The sequence below is a fragment of the Bolinopsis microptera genome, chromosome 6 (genome assembly GCF_026151205.1).
Source record: "Bolinopsis microptera isolate Bmic1 chromosome 6, MBARI_Bmic_1.0, whole genome shotgun sequence".
Taxonomy (NCBI): domain Eukaryota; kingdom Metazoa; phylum Ctenophora; class Tentaculata; order Lobata; family Bolinopsidae; genus Bolinopsis; species Bolinopsis microptera.
This window is the reverse complement of record NC_087077.1, coordinates 19,033,348-19,049,240: the sequence shown is the minus strand read 5'-3', so window position 1 is coordinate 19,049,240 and position 15,893 is coordinate 19,033,348. Positions and strand designations below refer to the sequence as shown.

General features: G+C 34.9%; 3 protein-coding genes across 5 annotated transcripts in view; 2 read left to right on the top strand and 1 right to left on the bottom strand.

The window, feature by feature from the left end:
- LOC134817654 (glutamine--tRNA ligase-like) overlaps positions 1 to 15,893 on the top strand; it is a 49,559-nt gene that overhangs the window by 8,511 nt on the left and 25,155 nt on the right. The window lies entirely within an intron of this gene.
- The window catches only part of LOC134817661 (chaperone protein DnaJ-like), a 38,133-nt gene that overhangs the window by 8,511 nt on the left and 13,729 nt on the right, over positions 1 to 15,893 (top strand). The gene's annotated exons all lie outside the window — the stretch shown is intronic.
- LOC134817660 (RNA-binding protein Nova-2-like) lies at positions 125 to 1,626 on the bottom strand. Its single transcript, XM_063826918.1, has one exon. It carries the CDS (start codon positions 1,607 to 1,609, stop codon positions 671 to 673), a length of 939 nt encoding a protein of 312 aa, XP_063682988.1. The 5' UTR covers positions 1,610 to 1,626; the 3' UTR covers positions 125 to 670.

The window sequence follows — 15,893 nt, the reverse complement described above, 5'->3', positions numbered from 1 at the left end:
GACAATAGAGCTGAGGTCATCTTGGCCGGACATATAATAATCATGATAATTTTCATTCTGGAGATCATTTGAATTTTTGAGACAAGTAAAGGATGCAATCTGTTTTCACAATAAAACGATAATTCCAATATTAGTACAATTAATAGATACTTTCTTGCAAATAATACAGATACTTAATCCTTTTGCAAATACTTGTAATACAGATACCAAATCTTTTTAAACATCTGTTCTATTACATAATATCATTTTGTATTGTTTAAGACTTACAGGAGCCCAAGTCAAAAATAATATTGCATGCGTATAAAATAAGCCATTTCAGGCATAATCATTAATATATAAACTTCAAATACAGTATTGATAAGCAACATAATTGTCAAATCTTGGTGAAATATGATTTGAAACTTAAAATAAAGTATATATCATTAAACATTTCAACATAAAAAATGTAAATGTTAATGCAATGTTTTAATAACATAACCTTAATACCAAATGGTTTCAAAATGGTAATAATAATGTACCAAACTTGACAAGGTCGGTAAATCCATTAATTTGTTTAAATCTTCAAAATGCAATCATGTACACCATGTGTATATGTACAGTGCAGAGGGTGAGTTACATACATTAATAGATATAAGCTTATTTAAAGTTTTAAATATAATGCAAAAAAATGTCAATATCCTGTTCTAAATGAATCACTCTTGCTGCTGCTTCTAGAATCATCATGATGTCTGTATTGATCACTATGCTGTTTGTAAGATGCCTGGTATTGGCTGTATTGGTACTGTCCATACTGATCATATGAATATGGTGGGTACTGGTTTGGATAGCTGCCATAAGGATAAGGGGGATAGTTGTATCCATTATATCCTGTGGGTGGAGTTGGATTGTAACCCATTGGTGGTCCGCGGTGAGAGGTGCTAGATGAACTTTGAGTATGGCGAAGATACTTTTCATAGTCAACAAAGTAATCTAAGTTTGACCTTGGATCTTCATGAATATCAGCAATAATTTCATCAATGCATGCATTCACTTTTTCATGGTCACCTTCTATTGTTATAACTCGCTCAGGTAGTTCATGAGGGAGCTCTTTTTTATTTGTAGTCTTTATCATAACATTGTGTCTAGTTTTCAATTCATTGATATTGTCTCCTCCTTTTCCAATGATTTTACCGATTACATTGTCAGATACAACAACTTTACACACTCTTTTCCTTTTCTCAAAGCGGGCTAACTCTCTTTCATCCTTAGGCTGGAATTCATCTTCTCTAATGCGCAGCTGAATGAACTTCACAACACTTTGTATGGTACTAAGATCTGCCATGATAGATACATATCTTTCATTTATTACAGGAAACATACATCCTTGCTTAGATACTGTGATTCTAGCTCCTGTTGAATCTTTAAATTCTTTTAGACGTTCCCCACCTTTCCCAAGGATTGAACCAACAGCATAATTAGGACAGAGCACACGTATTACTTTGACAGTTTTTAGAATTTTTCTGTTGTCAGGAGCTGCAGATTCACTAGATTCTTTGTTATCAAGACTTTCTTCAAGAGAGCGTTTTTTTGAAGTCTCTGATTTTTCTTGATTTTCCTCTTTTCCTTCCATTATAGCTATTGAATACCTGTAATATGACTGTTATCAATTGGTAGAGAAGATTTTTTGATTAACCTTAAGTAAAATACAATTTATACAATTTTTATTTTCCACAGAAGAATCAATACATATTATGTAGTAGGCTAGGCCCCAAATCTACAACATCATAGGTACTGGCTAAAGTTTTTATTTTACCCCTTACCCCTGAGCACGAAAAAGCTGATCCGTAGCAGGCCAGGTGGTGGAATTAAAGGTATCAAAAGAAAACAACAATTTCAAGAAAACAACAATTTTATTTAGTATCAATTAAAGCAGACAAAAATATATTTCATATATATAACTAGCACGAACTTTAGATCAGATATCTTAGGGGACTTGGAGTAGCAAGAGATTGACTAAAAGATATATAACTTTTACAAAGATACGTCGAGAAGAATCCAGGGTGATACAGGATCGGAGAGTGCAGACCAAAAGTTTACGCACCCACCTTTGCCTCCTGAGTTCTTGGTTGGGTAGAAATTTATGCAAACTTGGTCGTTTATACTCCAAGTCCCTTTCTTAAAAGAAGTAGTATTAACTATGTCTAGAGTTAGCTTCGTTCAATAATAACAATATCAATATAATCAATATCAATACCAGATAAACCTACCGAATAAATTATTAAATATCAAAAAATATAAAATAAAGGTATCAAAGGTAGGTAATCACTCAGTGTTGTTACGTCTCAAATAAATTAATGCAGGGGAAATTGTGCAAGATACTCATAAAATTAATTAATTAATTAAAATTGAAATTTAAAAACACCACTATTAAGCGTACACTTTTACTCAGCAGTGTCACTACAACTAGTTTACAAAAATACTTTTAAAACTATATATCAAAAGCAAAATAAAGTTCTATGTATAAATTCGTTCATAAAACTTCCAAAAAGCTAATATAATTTAGATAAGTCAAAGAGAGGGTTAAAATTATTAATAAAACATTTTTGCTACCTCAGTGTCAGATAAAGTAAACAAATAAGTCTTCAGTGCGGACTTAAACGCCTCAACAGAATAACATTGTTTAACTGAGTCTGGTAGTGCATTAAAAACTCGTGGACCAACCACACTAAAACTACGATCACCAAAACCCTTGGTTGAACGATAAGGGACTATGAGCCTAACAGTGTGTCCATGGTGAGCATACTTAAACATATCTTGAAGGTACAGTGGCGCTATTCCATTAATAGCCTTAAAAGATAGGAGACATATTTTAAAAATCACTCTTTTAGGTATATTAAGCCAGTGCAATTTATCAAGATCGTCGCCTAGGTGATCAAATTTATATTTTCCAGTTACTGCTTTTGCACAGGCATTTTGAATAAGCTGTAGTTGATGTATGAGGTACTTGGAGATGCCGTAAAACATGGCGTTACAGTAGTCCAAACAAGAAACAACAAGGCTATTAACAATTGTCTTAAGCTGTTTTGTAGTCAGCAGAAACCGTATCTTAGTGAGGTTGCGTAGTGTTAGGAAACATTTCTTCTTCAACTCAACAACATGGTTGCTCATAGTAAGCCCAGAGTCCATATGTATCCCAAGATTCTTAACTGTGCTCACAAATCGAATAGTTGTGTCACTCCCAAAATTCACTCCCTTTATATTGATCTCTCGTAAGACGGACATAGGACCAAAAACGATTATCTGTGTTTTACTGTCATTCATTGCTAGAAAGTATTTTTTCATCCAAGCTCTAATAGATGCAAAGCATCCCCTGAGCTTAGAGAGTAACGTTTCGCACTGGTTGATGGGTTTAAATCTCTTTAAGATCTGGTGGTCATCTGCATACCCATAAATTGTGAAGTCCATTCCTTGTACAAATCTATAGATGGATCTGATATAAAGGTTAAACAGAACAGGTCCCAGAACTGAGCCCTGAGGAACACCAAACTTAATAACTATTTCTTCAGAGAGAGTAGAACCAAGTCGAATTCTCTGAGCACGACCTTTTAGAAAGCTAGTAAACCATTTTAACACAGTGCCCCTTAGTCCTATCTCCTTCATGAGAATGTTCAGTAAGACATCATGGTCTACAGTATCAAACGCCGCCGATAGGTCAAGCATCATGACAACTGTAGCACTCTTTTCATCTGATGCAACTAGAAGATCATTCCATATTCTGATCAATAATGTTTCTGTGCTGAAGGTCTTCTTGTATCTTAGAGAAGTTGTAAAAACTGTACAATGAACAACAATGAACAACTCAGGTGCTGAGATATAGTAAGTTAGAGTTTCTGGATGTGGCCGCTTTACAGTCTGTTCAATGAAAATCAGCATTTATTACATAAATCTTCAACTAATAACACATTGCTTGCCTTGAAATGCATCAGTGACTAGATATGATCTGATGATTTTCGCATTCAATCAAGTAGTATACGACCCTGACATATACACCAGGAGCTACTCCCAGTAAACTCAGGTGTATCGGAAAAACTCTATAGGCAGCTTATAAATTGGAAAAAATTATTCAAACAATATACACATAATATAACAATTACCCTATATAAAATTCAATATAAATTCAATAGAAAACCCTTGAACACCCTTTAAGTAGTATAAGTAAGCCAGTTTAAAGAACTGGCTCCAAATTTATATCTAATTCTGCTATTTTTACTGCACTACTACTTTTAAACCCTCTCTCTCCTCTAAGAGCTATGATTGTTGTTCTCAATAGGTCAAATCTTACTCTCTTCCTAATAAATGTCATTGCCTCACTATATCGTTGGCCTGATTTCCTAGATAGTTTATCCGCTAACTTCTTGAAGAACTTATTAGCTTCCCTTCCCATACCCCCAGTGGTTGATAGGACTATCGGTGTAAACGTCCCATGTTCGACTTCTACAATCCTTTTATTGTATAAATTCTTTTTCTGTCTCTCGTGGTTATTGTACATAGTGGTTGGAGATCCAAGAGCCTTATTGGAAGGAGCTTGAGCATGAAATACTCTTACATCTAAAAATGCCCTTTCCAATGGGTTCCATACACTCCTAGCACTAACATATATGGGCCTAAAATATCCTCCCTGATTTTGGGTTAAATCCATAACTACATAAATTATCTACTTCTAAATAATGAGCCTGACCGTTGCAGGAAGCAACCTGGAACATTGTCTGGACACAATCACATTGTGCATCCCCCAACCCGCCCCCTGAGCAGACAGAAATAATTCATGTTCTGAGCAAGTCAGATCGTAATCTGCGTCTGACAAAAGCCATTACATCAGAGTATTTTTGACCTTTCGGATGGCTGATATTTTCTGCTAGATGCTTCCAACATCCGAGTAAATATATAAATATGTTCATTGTACTGCTGGTCTACATAGTAATCGTATAGTATCAATTAAACCAATTCAGTATCAACAAACCACGATAAACTGTGTAGAAGATAAGAAGTATGTCACAAATAGAGCCGACTTTAGAAGATAAAGCATATGATAGGAACGATAGGAAATAGTATGAATGGGTACTCCACATCAATGAGAATACATGAAAACATAGTTAGTAATCAGATTACAATTCAAAAAGATAACCAAATAGGGTGAAAAGGAGTTTCGAAATGCAACAATAGCACTAATAAACAACCAAGGCACTCCCATCATCTTCTCATCTTCTCACTCACCATCACTGCCCAATCAAATTTATGCAATCAAAATCACTATACACCCATAATCATATGATCAAAACACAAAGCTTTGAAATATACTTTTTTCTGTTTGAGATTTGAATAACGTTACTGTAATGTTCCAAATAATATTTTAAATGTTCAAAAAAAAATGAGAAAATATTATATGATAGTATTTGCTTTCGCGCTCGATTTTAATACTACGGTGTAAATTTTCGAAAATATGCGCGGCGCGCCTAAATTTTGGTTCCATTTAGGGATTGTTCACATATTACGTAATCACTTTTTGGAAAATTTTTACCTCCCCCCTCTCCGTAATCAGTTTTACGCATATATAATAGCTATTGTGTCAAAATTACAGTAGCGTAACCCCCCTCGGCTGATTACGTAATATATGAACTACCCCTTAAAATGAATTTTTCGGTCCAAATTATATTTAATATATTTAAATTAGTCGTTATTACAAAATGCATTTTTTAAATTTCCAAAATATAGCACATAAGTACCAAAAATGAAGTGCGCGCAAAAAGTCTAAATTTTGACCACTTTTTAAATTTTTGCCCGGGGAAAATAAAGGGATTTGTTTTATTTTTACTCCATCTTGTGTTTACATAGTGGAGTAAAAATAGTTATAATCTATGACTCGAAACACTTTCAGAAAAGTTCATTTAAATTATTAAGTATTTTGAATCCCACTCTTAAGATTTACGGGGTTCATTGTATATATTTACTTTATGACTTTTGGGTAAATTTAATTTTTTATATCTGGTCAGACATTAGGCTCTTTCTAAATCGCTCGCCCAAACCGTAATAACAATTTCAACTTTTGCGCGTCTCCTAAATGCGCGTTAGTTATCTGTGATAATTTTAGCACCGGCGAACCACATGGTCTGGACTAGCAAAGTTCACTCAAAACGTTCCGCGCCCGCGGATAAGTCAATATTTGTGGTTTTCAGAGACCAGATATTGCCATTTTGGATCATAAAAAAGGCTTGATAGGTCTATAGATATCAGAACACTATTTATCAGTAATGATCAAATTTATAGCTAGTAGATGAATTTTGTGAGACAATCAGGAACGAAAGAAGACAGCGTTTTCTAAGCCAAGTATGACACAAGAATAGGCCATTCTACAAAACAAATAAAATGTTTTACAGAAAATGGGACCATTAAATCTTCTTGGTACCTATTTTACCATTTGCTATCAGTTCAGAACAATAATCGAACTTCTTGTCATAATTATGCATGAATCTATTTATACACTTATGTTCGACCTATAGAATTTCTTTGACAAATCGGTAATTTTTACAAGCATCATCATTTAACAGTTAACACCCTTAAATAGGGCGTGGCACTTTTTTCATCATGCAATTTAGTTTGGGTTTGTTAACGCATCTTTATTGTTTAAGAGAAGTGAAGATATATTCATTTATCAAGGACAAATTGACATTAACAAATGTAACAAGATGTTAGCAAATTTTAGCAACGATTGAGCTCAAAAAAATAATAATGTATCCCCGAAAGCAAATCCATTAACACGAAAGACATTAACATTAATTCGACCAAAACGGGGGTAACTCGTGGGAAGTGCATTGTATGTTCAATTAAGAGGAAATCTAACTTTAATCATGATATTAATTCTGCCCCGTGAGAAATGAAAACTTGTTTTAAATCTGACGATTTTTCTCGGTCGAATTTTATCAATTCCAAAACAACTAAAGCATGCATGAAATAATATCAATTACTCTACAGTAAAATAAACACGTGTCGCCTGTTGTTGCTGGTCGAGTTGTCTTAATATCTGTTCAATATCATTAAATAAAAGAGATAAGTTGGTTATTTATAAATGAAGTCCGAATGTTTACGTGATCATCAAGTCCAGCTGTACATAATCAAAAGTTTGTGGTGAAAATTAATAAATATTTACGTTAACATTTTTCGACCAGCGTTTTTCGAATTATTCTCACACCAAACTGTAATCTTTATAAAAATCCTTGGTTTCAAAATAAAACTCAGCGATGTGCACACTGTTGAAAACGTCTACATTTATCAAAATCAGAATCGCAACTACAACCATTGGTCAAATACTCCAAATTCTCCAAATACTCCAGTGTTTCATGGGTTTTAGTTTTACAGACTTAAAATTGTGAGTGAAATCTACGAAAATAAATTAAACTGCTTCCATACAATAAAATTAATCGGAAAAATGAGTCCTAAAGCAGTTTACAGTAACCAGTTGGTATGGTATCCAGTTGGTATGGTAACAAGTTGTTATGGTAACCAATTGCTGTGGTAACCAGTTGCTGTGGTAACCAGTTGGTATGGTAACCAGTCGGTATGGTAACCAGTCGGTATGGTAACCAGTTGGTATGGTAACCAGTTGTTATGGTAACCAGTTGCTATGGTAACCAGTTGCTGTGGTAACCAGTTGCTGTGGTAACCAGTTGGTATGGTAATATGTTTCACTGCATTTTGGACATTTCGTATTTTCTGTGTTCTACCTCTTCATCTGAGTCCATAAGTTTCTCGAACACACTGAAATAATGATAATAAGGTATCTAATTAATGATCATTATTTTATAACTGATCTATCAGTGATTGTAAAAGAAAATTCGCCACAAAGTATGTTATATGGTGAAGCCTAAAATGGAAATTAGAAAAAACAAATATTCGTACGTGTCTCCAAGAGTTGATGGGATATTTTCCTCCACCCATTTTAGATCTTCGTCAATGTTTCCTTCTTTCTTCGTCAGCCCTTCTTCTTTATGTTTCTCATTTTCATGCCCTTTGAAAATTAAGGAGTAAAAAAATCAGTACAATTATAACATAGCCATGTTTCATACTTGAGACCTGCAACTAAAACTTTGCAGATGGTATACTGTTACTTCTCATTCGACGATTCTGTCAACAAATTTTAAATTTCGATCTACAGAGGCACAATTAACAATGGATTACTTTAATACTCGTGTTTGCGAACATGCTATCAATTCCATATTAACATATGGAATATAATAAGACAATTAATAATTGTGTAGAGCTATCTCATTACCTTCTGCCCCAAATTTAAAGTTTACCTTACCTCTTACTTGGCATCTCATGTAGTTAATATTACCTTGTGTCTTACATCTGCATCTGGAGTTAACATTAGGTTGTGTCTTACATCTGTAGTTAACATTACCTTGTGTCTTACATCTAGAGTTAACATTAACTTGTGTCTTACATCTGTAGTTAACATTACCTTGTGTCTTACATCTGGAGTTAACATTAACTTGTGTCTTACATCTGACGTTAACATTAGCTTGTGTCTTACATCTGGAGTTAACATTACCTTGTGTCTTACATCTAGAGTTATCATCATGTTATAATACCGTACATCTGGAGTTAACGTTATATTAAACCTTACATCTAAAGTTAACATTATCCTGTACCCTATCATGTACCTTACATTCCTTATTCCGGTTTATTCGACATTCATTATATGAACTTTGCCTGATACAACAGTGTAGTTCGCATAAAATAGAACTTGTTTAAAATTCCAACTCCGGGAATATAACTGGATTAGCAGCGGATTACAACCAGCCTAGCTGTTCCTCAACTCTTGACAGTAGGTTCACCTAACTAAATAAATGCTGTACGGCATTTGGAAAGAAAGTAGAACGTATCATTATAGCTTTTCATATATTTGCCAAATGCCGAAGTTTTAATAACGATATTTTTCGTAATATATATGGACATATTTGAGTTTGAGGATATTGGTAAATATATGTAAGTGACCCTATTAAAGGCACAATATATCATTGTAATAATTTGAAAGATTATGTCTGTATGTACACTATAAAAACTAACCAAAGAATACTATTACCTTCCGGTGGCACTGATGACAGAGTAAAAACTGAAGTGCGCCAATAAAAAAATGAAAGCCGGTCACCACATTGTTGTTTCTGAGGAGGCATATAATGTGAATGTCGAATAAGCCGGAATCACTGATTCCGGGAATCAGGAATGTACATGATAGGGTACAGGATGACGTAAACTTTAGATGTATGGTTTAACTCCAGATGAACGGTTTTATAACATAACAGGAGGTGACCGGGACATGATTTTAGGCCTGACCGGGACCGGGACCGGGATACAAAATGTGACTTGACCGGGACCGGGACCGGGACCGGGACTGAGATTATCAATTTACCGTGACCGGGACCGGGACCAATAATTTCTGGGATTTCTATCTTACCGGGACCGGGACCGGGACCAACAATCCAATTTTACCGGGATGTGACCGGGATTTGACCGGGATGACCGGGATGACCGGGACCAAAACTGGTATTCTCATATTGAAAGCTGCAACTTTCATTTACATTATAATTGAACAATTTGAATAAGTAATAACTACAATATTAAATTAGAAAAAACAAAAAAAAAAACCGTCAATATGGGGCATGGGCCTAATGTACTACACCAATAATGTTCATGTACTGATTACTCAAGTTCACCCTCATTCCTCATTCCTCAATCAATGATCCCTCAAATTATTCAACAGTTTCATTCTCCAATTCCAATTGACAATTGGGCGTAGCCCGAGTTGAAAACTTGATGTTAGTCTGCACTTATGAGTTATGTAACGATATTAGTTACCTAAACTTGTTTAGCAATTTTAAACATTGTTTTATTTGGCTCAGAGGTTCAGAGGTTGTTTAAAGATGAAATTCACAATGAATGAAAGTAAAAACTTAAAATCACAGTGAATGAAATTATGTAAAAGATCCCGGTCAAAATCCCGGCAAATTTGAGTGATTGACCGGGACCGAGACCGGGACCGGGACCAAGAATCCTGAATTAACCGGGACCGGGACCGGTACCGGGATCATAAATCAGCATTTGACCGGGACCGGGACCGGGATGAAAAATGTGACTTGACCCGGTTGACCGGGACCGGGACCGGGACCGGGATAGCTCAAAATTGCCAATCCCAGTACCGGGATTCCCGGTACCGGGATTCCCGGTCACCTCCTGATTTGTACATAGGATTGACGAAGTGAGAGTCTCCACTGAGTGGAGACTCTCACTTCGTCAACTCCAATTCAAAATAAAATTAAACCGAGTGCCAAAAATCAGCAAACCATTTTAACCTCCAATTGACTAATTCCATTGATTTCACCATATTTTGCTCAAATATTGTTCACATTACACTAGTAGATATTGGAGTGAGTAACTGTTTTCAGCATTTTAGTCATTATTAGCAATTCCAGTAAGTCATACAATTCAGCAAAAAGCCATTTTTATATCTGAATACAACTGCTCTATTGATGGTTCTTGTCAAAATATCAATAAGATCGATCAAGGCGTGACTGTGTTTTTTTCTGGATAAGATAATGTTTGGTGATGATTGGTAGATTATTGTCCAGCACATCAGAGCTTAAGTTTAACTTAAAAATGTTAATTTAAATTTCGCTAAGTCACTGAAAATGTGATAGAATAAAAAACATTTTGTGCCCCAACAATATAAATTTAATGCGGAGAATTGGTATAAGCTGCTCTATTTCTTGTATTAATCAATTCCAACCATAATAGGAGTGTTAACATGAAGTATGAACGAAAAATTATCAAACCTTGATGATATACCCCTTAATGATATTATGTGATGTATATTATCAAATTCATATTTTTAAAACAAGTATGCACATGGATGTATGCACAAATTTATATAGTGCAGAGGATCACTGTAATCAGCATATTCTTGTCGTCAAGAAGCAGTACACTAATTTCAAGTCAGATATTGAAGACAACAAGTTTGGACGAGGATTTTAAATATATAAAAGTGTATACATTGTTCGTAGTGTATTATTTGTAATAGATGCGAGTTATCAAATGTTTTATAGGAGTAGTCAAGAAGCTTGAGTTTTGGCGCTATGACGTGCTCCAGATTTTAGAAGATCTAAATATAAAATCTTTTAATGGGAATTGAACAGTGAGATTGGTTTTCTTTCTACATGATAACTCATATTGCTGGTTCAGTTATGTTGGGCATCTGAGTTTGAGTATTTTAAGGAGCACTCTCTTTGGGAAACCAAGCAACAACTATTTATTATATATTATTATATATTATATATAATCTGGTGGATTCGTGTAGTGTTATTGAGTCTCATGATTTTATAGTTCTTTTATTCAAATTTCTGATAGTTTTAAACTATTTTCACAACTACAATTAAATACATTTATTGAGAATGTGAGTATGACGTAGAAATGTCGATACGTTATTCAGCTATTTATTTCCATTAGAATTTGTCTTCACTGAGTCTATTCAGAAACAATCAGAAATTTAAATAAAAGAACTATATATAATTATAGGTATAGCTGATAGCACAGTGTATATGGCCTACACGGACCGCCTCTAACTGGCCAATCCCTGTTTACATGCCGTGTAGCAGGGGACCAGATAGAGCTAAACTAGTAAGCGCTAAGAGTAAGAGCTAACTAGTAAACTATATGGACACGTTCATTTGAGTTTGTGGATATTGGTAAATATAAGTGACCCTATTAAAAGGCACAGTGTAGTTGACTTTGTCACACTATGAAATTACACAAACCCTTGATGGTTAGGATAATCGTCTCATCCTCTTGGCTAACTTTGTCACATAACGATATCTTAATCAGGTGATAAGATATTGTTTAAATACGGCCGGCACGGAAGTCGGAAATGGTTACATTGTCACACTATAAACATGTGACGGAGTAAATATGGACCCCTTGCTGCCATTTTTGACCAAATTTTTGAGTGTCCAGTTGATTGGATGGGTACATATGACCATTACCTACATATTTGACGAATTTTTCGTTAGATGGTGCACTCAGGTTTACTCTGTCACACATTTAAGAAAATATGTGAAGAATATTTAGGGCACCCTGATAAGCAATACTGAGTAATGAAGGTTTATTTGATGGCCTGGAAGTGCTAGGAATTGTTATTATATCATATATAGTCGTGAGGAATTTAAACACAGAAGGCACAAACAAGTTTACTTTGTCAGTTCAGTATTACACTTCAGTTCAGTATTACACTAATTCAGTTCAGTATTACACTAATTCAGTTCAGTATTACACTAATTCAGTTCAGTATTACACTAATTCAGTTCAGTATTACACTAATTCAGTTCAGTATTACACTAATTCAGTTCAGTATTACACTAATTGCATATCAGTTCAGTATTACACTAATTGCATACGTTGCTCTTTTCTTACTCTCTTATCTTAGTGCTTATCTCTGTTGATTGTAACGTGCAGCTACAGTGGTTTGTGTATCACCGTGTTACACGACCATGACCATCCCGCCCAGCGAGTATGGTGAAAAGGAGATCAACATGTTAAGGGGTGACTCAGTTGAACTTCTCAGCAAGGCTATGTACGAGATGGAGATCACAGCAATGAAGCAACTATCCCCTTCGTGCGTGAAGAAGATGAACAAGAACACTGCGTGTGACTTGTTGCACGATGCATTAAGATATTTGGAGAAGTTCACTGGTGTCGTATCCACGGACTACAAGATGGCCTCAAACTCAGTTAAACATCTTATGTTCGAGACACAGGAGACCATCATTAAGCTGCAGTCAGAACTACTAGCCTGCAAAAATGAACAGTTGGAATCGTTGCAGATGTCAGTTAAATCCTCAGTCGGAGAGTCTGTCAAGGCTGAATTCCAATCCTTCAGCTCGGTATTACAGGCGAATTGTCCAGAATCTCAGAAGCCTGTCAGTTCTGAAATGATCAAGAAAGCTGTGAAAACTGTGGTAACAGGAGGAAGACCGAAACAAAAATCTGATGATTTTTGGTTTATCGGAGCAGGACAATGAGGAGCTCAGCACCGTGGTCAGTGAAGTGTTCTCAGCAATCGGAGAGAAACCCAGAATCGAAACTAGTAGAGTCGGAAAGCTCAAACCTGGCAAGGCTGTGAGACCAGTTAAAGTGACTGCGGCAAGTGCAACAATTGTTAATCAGATTCTCGCTAAATCGAGAAACCTGCGAGCAACGGAAAAGTTTAAAACTGTTTTTATCAGCCCAGATCGATCTCCAGAACAGAGAGCCAAGCAAAGAGAACTCGTCAGGGACATGAAAAAACTGGTAACTGAGCAGCCTGATAAGCTACACTTTATCAGAAACGGTGCTATAAAGAGTACTGATAAGACTAATAAGACTGCAGAATGAGCTTGTGTGTTTTTAATAATTGATTATTATTAGTGTATTCAAGTTTTTGTTGTGTGAAGGATGTTTTAACTCACTCTTGTGTGCCCAGTCTTGCACTGGCAGTATTTCTCGACACTTTGAGCACACAAAACTGTCAGTTTTCGCGACAATTGTCAGATTTCGTTTTCAGTTCTGTCAATTTCAAGCGCTACTAGCTCTACTACTAGTAGTCTACTTCAGCTCACATTAAAGGGAGTTTTCGTCGTGCGTGTAGCGCCCTTCAAGTTTAACTTGGACGGATAGGATTTATAAAACTTCTGATTATAATATTTAAACTATATTGTATTTTGTATCTATGTATTTTAGTAAATGGTCATTAGAACCACCGGCACCGTCCGGGCCCAAACAACAAACATAATCTTGATGATATCTGAACATGTGTGAAATTGAAAAAATAATGATATACTAGCTTAAAGCCCTTATAATACGTACTATGGATCAAACAATACTGCTAGTACCATGCACCAGTCACATAAATCATTATCGGGTGGTAATATGTTAACTGTGTTACAATTAAACTACCGCAACATGGTCAAAAATAGGGTAATTTCGTGACAAAAAAATTATTATAACTCTGTTAGCTCCTTGCTGGCAAAATAACTAGTTAATCGAAATTTTTTTGATGATAAAGTAACATAGTATTCTAATAGAGGTATAGTTCTTCAAAATAGGGGCAAGACATGTTTACTTTGTCACATCAGTTATTATAAGAGTTAGGTAATCGTCATCAGATATTTATGAAATTTCTCTCGAAATTGATTTTATAGTTGTTTCTAATAGAGGGGAGTGATATCTATCTGCTACTTTTGGTCCCATGGAAAAATATTGTTCCTAGACGAAATTATTACCGGTCAAAGGTCAGCGCTCATGTGTAATTGTATTGCGCAAGCGATTTTCAATCGCGCGCCCTAAAGATCTATCTTTTCCTAAATTTTTTCAGCAATCACCTTGAAACTTTCAGGATATGTTCTAAGGACCATTTAGAAGATTTCACTCTTTTTAGAATTTCGAGGCCTTTAAAAATTTTTTATTCGATTTTGAAAATCTTGGACCTCTTTTTTTGACGATTTTTCCAGGTCAACAGATCTTTTTCGTAGTTTGGATCGATTAATATAGGCAATAAAGCATCCTATGCCAATTTTAACACACTATCTTGATACTGTTGGGGGAGGGAAAGTTAATTTTGTCACATTTTCAGTGTCTTTGACAAATTAATCTAAAATTGTTAAACTTGAGCTCTGATGTTCTGGACAATATTCTACCAATCGTTTCTGAAAGAATGTTGAATTCTAATAGAGTTATAGATCTTCAAAATAGGGGCAAGACATCTTTACTTTGTCACATCAGTTATTATTAGAGTTAGGTAATCGTCATCACATTAACATTTATATTCTTTCGTAGTTTGGATCGATTAATATAGGCAATAAAGCATCCTATGCCAATTTTAACACACTATCTTGAAATTGTTGTGGCAGGAAAAGTTAATTTTATCACATTTTTAGTGACTTTGACAAATTTAACCTAAAATTGTTAAACTTGAGCTCTGATGTTCTGGACTATATTCTACCAATTTTTTCTGAAAGAATGTTGAAATCTAATAGATAGGAGTTATAAAATATTATATAGATCTTCAAAATAGGGGCAAGACATGTTTACTTTGTCACATCAGTTATTATAAGAGTTATTATAAGAGACTATTTCATTCTATAATCATTGTTTTTAACCTATTTACGATTTCGTATCATTTTTTGTGACAATGTTGAATGTAAACATCAACTGATCTTAACTTGCATCAACTACATTGTCATCATATAAAGTTTTCCCGCCTTTCAAACCAAAATCAGATATAAATAATTCGCCACAAATTTAAAATTCCATATATTGTGACAGAATTAACCTCATTTCCCAATAACCAAGTGCCTGTATTAGCTAACTACTCAAAACAATATATTTTAGGACTATGATTGGTAGATCAACCATCAAATAATGAGTTAAAAGGGTTTTGAGGACACCTAGAATAGAGGTATGGTATTCTGAGTGTGACAAAGTTACCCAAATATTGCCTTGTAACCGTTCGATCCGTGCCCTTTAACCAATGTTGTATCATAATTGTTAGATTGACCTAATCTACTATATTTCAGACCAAGGAATGATAATTAGACAACTGCAGTTAACTAAGTCACACAAAATGTGACATTTGAAACATTATAGTGCCTAACAACAATAGATTTTCTTTCTGAGCAGTGCATATGGGAGTATGGGTTACGTGGCTAATGTTCAGAACTTCTGAACGTGCTAGGTTAATAGATGTCAAAATTAAGCCACTATCGTCAAAAACGCTATTATTTTTGTTTACCAATATCCTCAAACTCAAATGAACGTGTCCATATACGTATATG